Below are 13,882 nucleotides of genomic sequence, written 5' to 3'. Positions count from 1 at the left end.
TCAATTTTGTTGTTTGTATTTTAAAACGAGTCTCAAATAACGAGTCGGTTTTCCATTTTTCATATCTTCTTCCAAACATAATATCCAATGACCAAAAGAGACACCGACCCTATAGACACCCACGAATTAATTACTATAAATTAATTTATTAGTGATTGTGCATCACTTACACAATCCATTAACCAGCATCAACTGTTATTTGTCAGTACAAATACTATGCAGCCATTGCATTTACTTTATGCAAGTAGTATGCATTTTGGAATTGTTAAAAAGTTGAATTGACAGTACTTAATTTGATAAATGTAAGCCTCTGGCGTATGTATGGAATTCACTCAAAATGTGGCGCATTTTCCAGTTGGGGTGTGTGTGTGTGCATGCTTCTACACACACATGGAGGTTATGTCAGCTGTAATTTGGTGTTTCGGCTCGCTGAATTTGGCTCATACCAAGTAATATTGCACTGGCTGCTTTACTGGGTTAACGTGAGCTGACAGGACACCTGCTTGCAGATGCGTGTAAAGATGGATTACATGAAAAAACACCTGGTGTACGCACCTATTTGCGTGTGTGTGGCTTTGGTGGGGGTGGCCATTTCTTGGAGAGACACCCTTGTTTATTTTCCAAAACACCAGCTGAGCCCTCATCCCTGTGAGGGGGTGTCAATTCACCAAGGGATGTACTTATTTGCAACAGAGGAGGATTACAAGAAAGCCTCCAGACATTTTTTTTTTTTTTAAATCATTAAATTCAAATAGAGACAATTTGATATCTTTATTTACTATGACAACCACATCCAATACCAAACTCCAGTTGAAACAGTGGAAGATTAAACTCAAGAGAAATGTGAAAGACAGCAACAATAAAATTCTTCATCTTAAATTAAAAGGTAATGATTTCTAATTCATGGCTAAGACCGTGTCATTTATTTCTTGAACATTAGTGCGGTGACAAATCAGTGTTGGTGTGTCTTGATAGGTTTGAAACACAGACGACTTGTGCTAAAAAGGAACACTAGCATGCTACCACAACCAAAAAGATGGAATGTTGAAGATTTTTCGTTGTTGTTGCAATTATTCTACTTCTTGTTACTTTCAATTTACATGTGTTTTTTTAAAATTTTTTTGGGGCGACAGGGCTTTGTTTGGCTTGTTATACTCAAACCCCTGGTATGTTCAAGCTTGAATGAAATCAGAAAAAAAAAAAAAAAGCAAACAAATAGCATGCATCCCTGTTGCTTTTTATATAAGGTATACAACTTGCAAGGGATTTGGCTTCATTAGCTGGTGAAATAGAAGAAACAAAACAGTACGGTGCAGGATGTTAACAGGCACTGCTGGATTAGCTTTGCTTAAAGCAGGTTGTGAGTGCATATCGCGTTAATAATGCATTGACGAGGACGCAAAAGCTAAGTAGTTAACTGCATTAAGATTTGCTATGTTACAGTATATCATATCCTTGACACTTCACATCAAGCCTTAACTAAGCAATTGATATGGTATTTGAGGACACTGACGAATAATTCAGTTCAGGGGATTCTAGCCTAAATCAGCGGGTGCACCGCTGGAATGTTTATTGGTTGTCATGCTCGCTCGTTTCCCTTTTTGTAGCCCACGTGCAAATGTGGCAACAGTCTGGCAATGAAAATATTTTTTCAATTAAAGCATTTATATGTTTTTTTTTATTCTCTTAGAAAAAACAGATTACCTCGATAATTTGTGGTCAGGGTCTTTTAAACAGATGTATGAATTGTGACTTTCAAAAAGATACACCTTCAGAAAAGGAGACAAAAGTGCACAACTGTTAGTGCAGCACCGATGCAGGGCGGGTGTAAGGACTGGGGTTGAAACATTGGCCAAACTGGCATTAGGCCTCTGTTGCAGACAAATTCCACATCATACAACAGTAAACAAAAACAAACAAATGACCGATCAATCAAAGGACATCTGCGCCTAGCGGTAAATTGTGTTCAATTGGGAAGGCCGACTGGTGGAGTTTGCATGGCCACAGTGTAGCGAGCTTCCAGCTCACTTGCGGGGCTGATGGATGTGCTGGTTGATGTGCTGAGAGGGGGGCAGCTTGGGGATGCCAGGCTGGGGCTTCTGGTGCGCCACCTGGGCAGCAGCCGGGGTGAAGTCCTTATCGCCCTGAATAAAGTCAGCCAAAAGGATGTCAGAGGCAGGTCAGCTTGTAATATTTTATTACAATACAAGTGTTGATTACTAAAAGTAATCCCACTCTTCCTGACAATTTCTTTAGGTTCTTTAATGGGAAGAATTCGTGCCTTTGAGTAGTGTTATTTTGCCTGTGTGTATGTGTTTCCACAGCGTTTGTATGTGAACCTTCATTATTTGAAGGAATAACACTCGCAAAGTCGATGCTAATTTCATTTCAATGGGATAATACATTAACTTTAGCATTAGCGGGTAGCAATGTTTAAAAATCAAAGCACTTTTTGTATTTAAATACATAATGTGTGTAATTCTTTTTGTCGTCTGTTTAGTGTTACAGTTAACGCAAACTGGGGAGTCATTAAACAGCTTAAAGCGAAAGCCAACCCATGCATATTTTTTTTCAAGAATATGTTCTATGTAGGCCCACAAGTTGAAACAAGGCATTCTGATAAATATTGCGTTTGTGGAATAAGAGTCAATCCATGCGTTTTTAGCCATCTCTGGGGAGGGCGGCGATTTTGTCACTTCTATCGACCTAAAATGACATCACAACTACTCGGGCTCAGGTAACGACCAATCACGGCTGACCTGTTTTTTTTTTTTTAAGCTGAGCCGTGATTGGTCGTTACCTGAGCAGTTGTGATGTCATTTTCAGTCGACAGAAGTGACAAAATGGCCGCGCCCTGAGATGGCTAAAAAGGGGTGGATTTTTCTGCTTAATTCATATTCCACAAACACGATATTACATTCTGAATTACTGGATGTTAGGTCAAGGTAGAATTTTATTTTGTTAGATTCCAGAAAGACTCATTTATTAATAACGATTATATTTCCACTATGCCAATGACATGTGTGTGTTACCTTGGTAACCACTCCAGACACAATCACTGGGACTTTGGGTGGACTGAAAATAAGAGAAAAGACAAGATATTTGGTAAGAATAAGCACTATGCACACACACGCGTTATACAATAATACTTAACTATATTTATAATTTCATGTAGCTAGAAAGCACAAGCACAAGACTTCTACTCTTTTTTTTTTTTTTTTCACCGATGGTCCACATCCGTTGTGTTCGGCCACGTTGCTCAGTGTGTGGCACGCTCAAGTAAGGCGAAAGGGCAGTGAAGGACATACGGAGCCGAACACCTTCGTAACAATAATAATGGATCGTCGGTGGGGAGGAAACGAGGACGGAGGTGGGCAAGCGTAGACAAAAAGAAAGGGATGGAGGCAGAGGAAAAGACGAACGTAGCGAGCGCGCGGCTCGACCTTGACGTGACAAACGAGCGCCGCCGTCTAATTTTACAGCGTCGTCACCCCACTGCTAGGCTGACCACCTTCAAAAATCACCTCAAAGACTAGCACAAGGGAAGCTCCAACAACAGTCAACATAATACTTAGCAATGGAGAAATATATACAAGTACAAAATATAAGGAACTTTTTAATGATAGCCATACTGATTCAGGGTGTTTGCCGGTCAAAGGAAGCCGCTCTGATCAACTTAATGTCAGCACAAGAAGGAGATGTCCTCCCTGTCTATATATCTATATATATTAGGGCTATCAAACAATAAACAATTTTAATCGAGTTAATCACAGCTTAAAAAACAATTGATCGGAATTAATCGCCATCCCTCCAAAATATGCCATATTTTTCTGTAAATTGTTGTTGGAATGGAAAGATAAGACACAAGACTGATATGTACATTCAGCATACTGTTCATATGTAATGTATTTTTTTTTACTACAACAACAAATCCTCATGAGATGAAAATTAAAAGTTGGCAAATGCTACCTGACCTCATTTTATTCAGACAAGAAGCCGTGTTTTCCTGTGTTTAATTTTTTAAAATCATTATTATTATCATTATTTATGAACAACGCTAATGTGCAAGTTTTTATTCTAGTTTGTGCTTTTATAACAGGGAATGTTTTTTGCTTTATAGCAAATTGAATTGTAGCTTGCTCGCTGTTAAGACTAAAAAAAAAAATTAAAAAAAAAAACCTAGTCGTATGCATTTGAGACTTATTGTTGTACCGAACCGTGACACCCCTTATTTTTTTTATTCGTGACATTTTTCTTGATTGGTGTGGTGTGCAAAGCCTGCAGGGGGAAGCAGAGAGTTCTAAGAAATACTGCAGACTTTTGGCTCAAGAGAGAAAGAATGGGAAAGCGAGGAGTCTGAGGGTGAGACAAGTCAGGCTGCTAAATCACCGCTCAGAGTTCAAAGAGTGAAATATGTTATTATAAAGCATTCTTTGTAAGAAGGCAGCTCACCGACCCACCCTTCTCCCTGCGCTTCAGCAGCGCAGAAAGTTTTTGGGCCGTGGGCAGGGAGCTGGTTGCCATAGAAACTGATGCATGCTGCATTTTCTTCATTTGTCTATATCTCCCCACTCAAATTTTACCTCCATGAAGTCAGTTTGCTGCACAACTCAGCACAGCTTTTGACGAGGTGCCAAATGACCGCCACTGAATTTTAACGCGTGTGAGCTCCAACTTTAAGTACCACTGCACACATTTTGCCAGCCGAGGGCGTTTCACTCCCTTAAAGCAGCACTGGGCAAGAAATCGACCTTAATACAATTGTTTCACAACTCTTTTGATGAAACATTGATTTACCAGTACAGTAGTTGAATGGGACTTCATGCCCTGAGGGGGTCTGTATTGTTTTTACTGGCACAAAGCAACTTTGAGGAGGATGGGATCAACCCTGGCACACACAAAAAAAAAAAAAAAAAGCCCTGAATTGTTTTACGGCTTACTCACTTCCTCCTTTCGCTATAAGGACGGCGCAGGATTTCACGACACTGCGCGCTGGCACGCATGGGAAATGTGGTTGATTTTTGTCAAAACACTACCGCTCTTGTCCACATGGCGCCGCCATAATCAACAAAAACTGACATGACAGCGTTGCTTTCAATTTTCATTCGGGGAAAAAAGTACTTCATATTTACTGTGCCCAACTTTCCTCTCTCTTATTTGGGCGTTAGCACTTCCCGTTTTGATTACTGCTGCAACCAATTTAAGCAGCGGGTCCTGGATTATTTATGTCCCCTCGTGGTTGCTTGGAGGTGCTGCTTTAAAACGCAGTGACAATAGAACGTATTTTTCTGAACAAAAAAAAAAGAAAAGAAAAAAAAACATACATGGTGACCCCTTGATTTCTGTTACACAGACCTGACCTTTGTATTCTTCTGATTCCATCCTCAACTCCCCCCTCATCTCTCACGTAAACACGGCTCTCCACCTCTCTACCTCCCTTAGTCCCATCTGTCCATCTGGGCTAGATTGGTTTCGGCAGGTGCTCCCCTGACTACAACGCTTCACTGGCCGCAGCTCATGTGAAATTTACCCACTAGCCACCTGCTGGATGTCCATCAGTGTGACTCATGGAGGGAACAACGCGAGTAGGAGTTTTACTGATGGGAGTGCAACTATGTCTGTATACAGTACACCAACCTTTCGTGGACAACGATGAATATTTCACCGCAGGGTGAAAAAGCCGTTTGTGGAGACAGTTAAAACAATTAAAGAGTTGAATTAATTGTATTCAGACGGAACTTTTACTAAAGATAACAATGGCTGTTCAATGCGAACAAAAATAACTTTTGACCATGTCAATCAAAAGCTACCATTATTATCTCCATGGAGGCTGATTGCGCAAGTGTACCTAATGCTGTGTGTGGGAAGTACATATAAATTGGGCGTGACGGGAAAAAAATTGCATAAAATTACTGGACTGAAGGTAAAGGTCTCTGCTGTGCACCGGTTGTCAGCTTTCATCAGCACACAACCTGATTATGGAGCATGTGAATATACCAGCTGCACCTGCTTTATTTATACTATCTGCAAATGCATTAGACACATTAGAATTAGGTCTTCTAATCAATTTTTAAATCATTTATTTTCTTTGAGTAATTTCACATTCATCACGGTTTCAACGTTTTCACCATTTTCTGTTAATGTGTATAAATGTCATTCTTCGTTCTTTTAGTCTTTTTGGTAAACTACTTTTGTTTTCTCTGCTTTGCTTCTGAATGTCGTTATCTGTTCTGTTTTTAAATGCTTTTAGGTGTTGTGTCTTTGCTTGTGTGAAGCACACCGAGTTGCTTTGTGTATGAAACGTGCTATATAAATAAAGCTGCCTTGACCAGGAGGAAAAATTCGTGTTAAAAGTGTTTGTGTAATGGAACACGAACACTGAAGAAACCAAGATTCTAGCATGGAACAGTGATTCCAAATCACTTTGCAGAAAATTATTTACATAATTTACATAAATTGAAGAATGATTAAAGAAAAGTAGATTGCAGACGCCAGGCATATAATTAACCTGTGTATGAACCTTTTTGTAAAATTATGTTTGATTGTGTGCCTTGAGGTCTTTCTAATGTAAAATATGTGCCTTAGCTCAAAAAAGGTGAGGAACCCTTTGTCTAGGGGATGTTGAAATTTTGAAGTAGTTGTTAGGTAGAAAATGAGTACAGTGATATTTAATTTAATTTTCAATTTATTAAGTTGATTATAATCCCTCTAGTGTAAATTCAATTAACAGTCTGCTCTGCTGTGTATATTCGTTTTGTAAATCACACACATGCTGGTTTGCAAAAAGAGAGAGCGAAATGGGTGCAAACAGCGCTGCAATTCTTGAGCTTGGATGTAGACTGTGCCTTGCTCAAGGGCATTTCGACAGTAGCCTGGAAACTGTTTCGCATCTCTCCAACACTAGCCTACGTTCACACTGCACAGCATGCTGCCGAATTTGGATATTTCGCTACGTCTGGTCTTCATATGTAGTTATTCACATTACAAAAACACGCAACTCCTAATGTGTCCGTGATGTGACATGCATCTGCACAAAGTACGATGTCGAGTGACGTGCACCCAAAAAAACATCATCTGGCGCAGTGTTTATGGAAGTACCAAATATGGTCCCGTGTGTAGGGGCTCATTTCATCCTTTCATACTGCCAGAGGAGCAAGGCGGGAGGAGGTAGAAATATTTTGGGCATGAGAAAACGCCGGATTACTATTATCACCACAAATGTCAACTTTATGTATACCGTATATGTATCCGGCGTATAGATACATATATGTGCACGTTGTTGAAGCTCACCTACTGCTCACATACTCCTCGTCGTCGTCATCTTTTGGTGGCGGTTCGGGAACAGCAGTCGGCTGGTGCTTCTGCACTATCCTCATACCGCCGGCCTTCACTGCAACACAAACATGTTCCAGAAAGACATTTTAGTCATGAGGAGATTATTATAGTGTCACTCCCTACTTTATCCCAATTGCATCCTCCTCAGCTGACACCGACAGCAGTGCTACTGCAACAGGCAGGAACGTCTGGGTTCTTGCTGTTGTTATGCACATTTTGTGTCATCGTAAAAAGCGATGAAATCTTTGTTTTGAAAACTGTTTTCTGTCGTCCCACCTTCTCTTCTGTGTTCCACTGGGGGTAACCAGACTTAATTTTCTGCACAACCACTTTTCTACTGACGTCCTGCATTAAGTCTGCACATGGTCAGTAAGAAGTTGGAATAGCTCATTGCATGACTATCAAAACTATCATGACAGTTTAAGGAATTTGTTGTGTTTTTAAGTGCATGTATTTAGACTAAAACAATAAGAATCGCTTAAAAATCTAAGGACATTTTATTAGCCCGTTTTTAAGAGAAATTTAACAGCCCAGACAACTGGCTAGATGTGTCTCCCTAATGGTAAACCAACCCCTGAATTAAACATCATAATAGTTTATTGAAATGCACGCTTATTACAGGAGTTAAGGCAAGGCCCAGTCTAGTCTCTTTCTGAGTGGAATGTATGTGACTGATTTGCACTTATCGGGTTTTTATTCTGTCAATATCAACATAATTAATTCAAGTTGCAATCTGAACAACACTTTTGTACATTTTAAGGGATTATCGTTTACCAGAATGGGAGATTTTATTTTCTGCAAATACTCAAATGACATGTGCATTGCAGCAATTCGTAGTTGCTATTCACCTTTGAACTTAAAAGGGATGACATTGGAATGTCACCTTATCTGAGTGTGTTATCAGTGCAGCTGCTAAGGCCGCCGTGGCCTGTCCACGTACACATTATCGCTCCACTCGCCTCCTCGCTCACTGGGCCTCCACGTCACCACGCAACTGCCACTGCACTCTTGTCAGAACCCTCTAAATATTAAAGCCATCATTAAAATCGACAGTGCTGTTACTTGAGATGCTTATAGGGACTATCCGGAAGTAAAAACAGGCTTGAACATTTCAAAGGGGGTACAAAAGTGCACATTGTCAACCACAAACGTAAAAAATACGATTGCCAGTTAACTGATATTTTTGACGGGTATATGGTTATTCCAGTGCATTGCAGCATAATTGGCTTCAACAACGGAGAAACATTAGGCCTTGAGATGCCCAAGGCTGTAAATAAAAACAATGCAGTAGCTTTACCTGCAGGCGGGTGTCCACCCCTGGTTTCGATCTTCTCTTTCGGTGGAGACGACATACTTCAGTCTCCAGCGTGTCAACGCTCAGAGCGTACACTAACTTCTTCTCGCTTTGTTCTGGCCCAAATTCAGGACGGATATCCAGTCCAGAGTCGTCAACGTGGCTTTTTCCTGAAGATTGTTTGGGAAAGATGCGTCATGGCGTCACGAGTTCAGGATACGTCATGACGTCACTACGTAAACGGCAAAACTTTATTTGTAATGAATTGTTAACAGATACCATGAAAATGTGGTAACAATCTACTAGAAAAAAATAACCTAACTATTTTAATGTTGTATATTGTATGTATATATTTTCCATATTTTATGACGAAGTACTTACATTGACTTACCAAAGTCCGTGCCGCAACATTTAGCTGTTATGTTGCACGTAAGTGCAGACTGCCAGCGGAAGTGAACTCAGTCCCAAGTATAAACTTTTTATTTTTATGTATATATATATATTTTTTAATTTCCATAACTTTTTTGAACATTGAAAACTACAAACACTCACAGAGTATAATACAAAATTCGTACGTCAATTAAAATAAAACTGAGTGGATTCCCAAGTCGAAAGTTCAGGTTAAAAACAACGCCCCCACCCCCCCCCTCATATCTATGATCAAGGTCTTTCAAAGACGTTTTAGAAGCAATTCTTCCTAAATGTTGTTTTTGTACTGTACATTCTCTTATCAATTTTAGTCACCTACTTTTAATTTATTTACTTTGCTTTTAAATATTGTACTTGTAATTATGTGAAGCACCTTGAGTTACCTTAGGTATGAAACTTTATATAAATAAATATTTTTTTTAACTTGTGTGTATTTACCTCAACTTGTTTTTAAATATTCAATTCTGGTTGTGAATTATTGAAGGTGCGTTTGTGGATCAGCGAGCACGTGCATTTCTTTTGAGACAAATGTCACACAGTCTAAGATATTCACGCACACGTTCCGAACATCCTGCTAAGAGGCAGTGTTGCTGTCTCAACTGAATTGGAATGAACAAAAAATTTTTTTAAAAGAGTGCTTGCTCTTATTCATTTGAATGGACCAGACGAGGTGTTTGCTGCTCTCAGATTTTTAGCCGTAGCTTCACTATTTCATCAATTGGTGCATCACTTAAAGGAACACAGACATCTGACAGCCGATTACAGTGATGTCACGGCCCTCCACAGCCTGTAAACCAGGTTGGAAAAGGATCTGAGGACTGGTTCCATTTTAACCGCAGTGGAACCCATAGTTCAAACCAAACAGTAGTATGAAACACCATTTAGCTGATTTAGCTGCACACAAATGGAACACGCTTCAAACAGAAGTGAAGTCAGCCCCAAGTGTGAACGTTTTCAAATCCAGTATAAAAACTATTGATTTTTTGGCATGCAGAGGATTGAGCTCTTTTAAAATCTTTTTTAATCTTGTTCTTCTTTAGTAACCTGTTTATTTCTGTACTTTGTTTTTAAATGTTTTTGTGCTTTCAATCATGTAAAGCACATTGAGTTCACTTATATAAATAAAGCTGCCTTGCCTTACTTGCGTTTTATTCTGCGTCAGCATCAGCTCAAAGTGGTTCATCCATTAAAAGACATGTACTATTGAATACAGCTGAGAAAGGTGTAAGTGGCAGTCTTGACAAAATATTGGGCCTAAATTGGAAGAAGTGCTTGACTCTCCCCTGAGGAGAGTGCTGACAACAAATCAAAAGGCCAGAGGTTCACATGCAGGTCAGGACACAGTCTGAATTGGGAACAGTGTTCTATTATATGTTAGATTTTTTTTTAAACATTAAAACTGATTCAACAAGACAAGATGATTATGATGTGATCTTTACTGACAACACAACAGCAGGGAGTACTTCAAGCAGAGACTTTTTTTTTTTTTTTTTTTTTTTAAACTTACTGGTACAATCAATCAGTGATGGTGGGGGGCGGTTGGTTGCAGACATAAGGTGGATCCCAACCGCAGGGAAGCAGGCAAAGCAGAAGTTCAGGGGAATGTCCCAAAAGAAAAAAAAAAAAGAGCCAGGGTCCCAAAACAACAAATCAACGTCAATCAAATCAAATCAACAAAAGGATGACTCACCACCCGAGCTGACAGGCAACAGGGAACCAAACAAACTGTCAAGGCAACGAGGCATTCCTGCTGGCATGAGCGCATTGAGAGACCTGATTGGCTGACACGAGGGGAGCAGGGCTGATGAGAGCAAGTGGAGACAAAGACATAATGAGCAGACAGGGATCACAGAAAAAAAAGTCAATCACAACATGGGAAAGTAAAATGTGTACTAATGCAATGCGAAACCAAAATACAGACCATGACAGCATTGACAACAACCTACCTCTAAATGTTCATCACACTTTATGCGCATTAGCAAAGCAACACGTTAGTTAGTGTGGTTCTGCTTTTAATCTAAGAAGGAAATGGCATGCATGGCCCCCCGATAGGAAAAAGATTACCCACCCATTCTACTGCCGTGTGTCCATTGACAACCGCATACACAATTGTGGTCACGAAGGAAAGTCGCGCTTCACTTCATTTTAATCTCCAGCTGTGAGCACTTTGTGCCCTGCAGGAATGGGCTGTGATGTTCCCAAAGGAGAAAAACTGAGCTCCTTAAAAAGCTCCACCATTACCTCTGCCTTTCTTTGTCATTTTGGGTGCTCACTCCATTTTCTGCTTGACCTCTTCCTCTCTGATGTACATATAGAGAGTTGTGTCTTAGCATGGGGAGCATTCATTTACTCAGTGTAAACGCATGGCGCACATTAAAAACTGCCCTAGGTGGAATCCTTTTCCCAAGTCAGTGATCTCGACACCTGCTCATGGATGATATGTGTGTGTGTGTGTGTGTGTGCCTTTGAGAGGAGGGGCACTCAGTCGACATCTCGGAGAGAGACAGAATGAGGACGTCACAGGTGAATGCTTTTGCTCAAGCTGACAGGTTCATGCACGTGCTCTCTCAGAGGCATGGAATCGTGCCTCGGACAGACCTCTCGCAGACATGCGCATAGGGATGCATGTACACGTAGCAGGCTATAGCTAGCGTGACAGTGATGGGGAAGAAAAAAAAAAAAAAGGATAATTAGGGATGTCAATATTCACGTTAGTAAAAGTGCCTTAATAATCATTCTGCTTATAATGTAATTTTTTTTGGCATATCAGGCATATCACATGCGTTTAAAAAAAAAATAGAAGAGCTTTAAAGTGAATTGAAGACAAAAACCTGGTGAAAACGCACAGACCTGTGACTGAATTGTGAGATTTAGCTATCATTACATTCCTACTACTGATAAGATATTTTTAGTAGGGGAGGCAGTTTTTGCCTAGTGATGTAATTTCAGCCCATGATTAAATTGTTAGGAAAAAATTGGGCTTGGGGCTAAACTTAGTTGCCGACCCTGTCCTAGTGGCATAAGGCTGTCAGAATGTGACACATCACAGTATTTTACCTATGCGCAATTCAGACACCCAATTTCTTAAGTTCAAAAACAAGAAGTGCAGCGAATTCCCGGGGTCCGCAGCTCCTCTTATAAAGTTCCTTGAATTTTAATAAAGTCAATAAAATTGAGTTAAGACATTTGCGCAGAATAACGAGTCCAAAATCAATCGGCCAGCAGCTCACTAGCGTGAGCTACCATCAAAGACCTGAACCTATCAAACGGCTGCGGAAAGATGTTTTCTCTCCGTTGCCTTTTGTGGGTGTTTCTGTCATCATCGTGTGCCCCATATGCAGCTGCTTGCTCCTCCGTACTGGCTTCTTCTGGTGCAGCAGAAGTAGTTGGTCATTATTGCTGTAACATTTTCTCCGGAGACTTTGCTTTGCTATCAGTTTCTGCATTTTCTCAGGTGGCTTACACACACACACACACACACACACGCACACACCAACCTCTGCGGGAGACAGCTGGCTCTCCTGCAGCAGCACTAACAAGCATAAATAGCCAAGACCCATCTCCAGCATAGGCCGGTCAATATCTGACAGTGCACCATGATGTGTGTGTGCCAGACAATGAGCGGTAAAGAGAGCGAAAGAACGCAACAGGCGGATTATCATAACGCAACATTCTTTGATTCCATGAGGTAACCACTAACCACTATTTTGACTTGAGAGGTTACGGCTTTGAAACTTGGCTTATATCACCATCATCCTGTGTGGAATTTGTTTTCCCCCATGCAGTTGAACGTTTCCTGATAGCGTTATGACAGTTAGGAATTCTCGGATGTTACCTACACTCTAAAAACAGTTGGGTTAAAAATAATTCGGAGTCAAAAAATGGACTGATCCACTAATTGGGTCAATTTTTTGAAGTTGTTTGGCACAAAATACTGTACCAATTTTGTGGGTTGTTTTCTGCAAAAATAACAGAGAAAGTTGGGCCAAGTTTATCCAAGTAGTGGATCGGTTCATTTTTGACCCTATTGGTTTTAGAGTGTAAAACATTACCTGCAAATAAAGATTTTATCCAGGTGACGGTTTGAGCCAGGGAAAAAATGTAGGCTAAAATATTCCCTTTAAATTATTCCTTATGGGAAAATCTGTTGAAAAAAACTGTGAAATTAGAACAACCTGGAAGTCAACCAGAGACACCAAACAGATTGTGCAGGATTCAATGTGTACGCTTTGCAAACGTCGTTAGAAAGAAAGAGATATATTAAAACTATTTTGAAAAAAAATATCATATAGATTGTAAAACAGTTAACTGATTGCTCCTAATTCTCAAAAAAACTGAGAATCGAGCTAGACAATAAAGTGTTGTTATTAAATGGGGATCCGCTGGCAATCAAAACTAATTACCTTGTGTGAATACTCTAGCCCCGAACGGCAATCTTAACGTCATCAAAACAATGCAGAGAAATTGCACTCAGCTGCACACCCCCAAACACACATTAAACTCACCTTTTGTTGACAGCGATGAGCCACTAATAGCCTCATTTTTAAGGCTAACTGTTTTGTTCTGAATTTTCATTTCCTCCAAGTTCATTTTCCCCCCATCAAACCATGCTGTTCGGCCTGTCAGCTCTGAAAACACTGTTGCCAGGGTTAGAATGGGAACATCCCAAAAATGTCCTGCAGGTGGAAATGAACCATAGTAACACCTAGGCCCAACATAAGTGAACATCTCGCTCTAGGTGGCTGATTTCTTAATTAACTCAGTTGCTAATTGTCCAAAACGAATTGTAAATACTTCTCTTTAGTCATCTATGCACAGAACCAA

General features: G+C 40.2%; 1 protein-coding gene across 1 annotated transcript; it reads right to left on the bottom strand.

Moving 5' to 3' along the window:
* Positions 1 to 752: 752 nt before the first annotated feature.
* Positions 753 to 8,849, bottom strand: dap (death-associated protein). The gene is made up of 4 exons (XM_086021504.1): positions 8,633 to 8,849; positions 7,291 to 7,390; positions 3,033 to 3,075; positions 753 to 2,144 (listed from the first exon to the last, which is right to left on the bottom strand). The coding sequence occupies exons 1-4, from the start codon at positions 8,685 to 8,687 to the stop codon at positions 2,025 to 2,027; spliced, it is 318 nt and encodes a 105-aa protein (XP_085877630.1). The 5' UTR covers positions 8,688 to 8,849; the 3' UTR covers positions 753 to 2,024.
* Positions 8,850 to 13,882: the final 5,033 nt, after the last annotated feature.

Source organism: Filicampus tigris, chromosome 21 (assembly GCF_054856515.1).
Source record: "Filicampus tigris isolate MCC_2025a chromosome 21, RoL_Ftig_1.0, whole genome shotgun sequence".
Classification (NCBI taxonomy): Eukaryota; Metazoa; Chordata; class Actinopteri; order Syngnathiformes; family Syngnathidae; genus Filicampus; species Filicampus tigris.
This window is presented reverse-complemented; position numbering and strand designations above follow the sequence as displayed.

Bases quoted from the DNA above. Each gene is read 5' to 3' on its own strand.
- dap (XM_086021504.1), bottom strand. From the start codon at position 8,687: ATGTCGTCTCCACCGAAAGAGAAGATCGAAACCAGGGGTGGACACCCG. The intron at 3,076-7,290 runs GTGAGCTTCAAC...TCTTATTTTCAG, and splicing joins GAGGAGTATGTGAGCAGTAG to TCCACCCAAAGTCCCAGTGA. The intron at 2,145-3,032 runs GTAACACACACA...GACTTTATTCAG, and splicing joins TGTCTGGAGTGGTTACCAAG to GGCGATAAGGACTTCACCCC.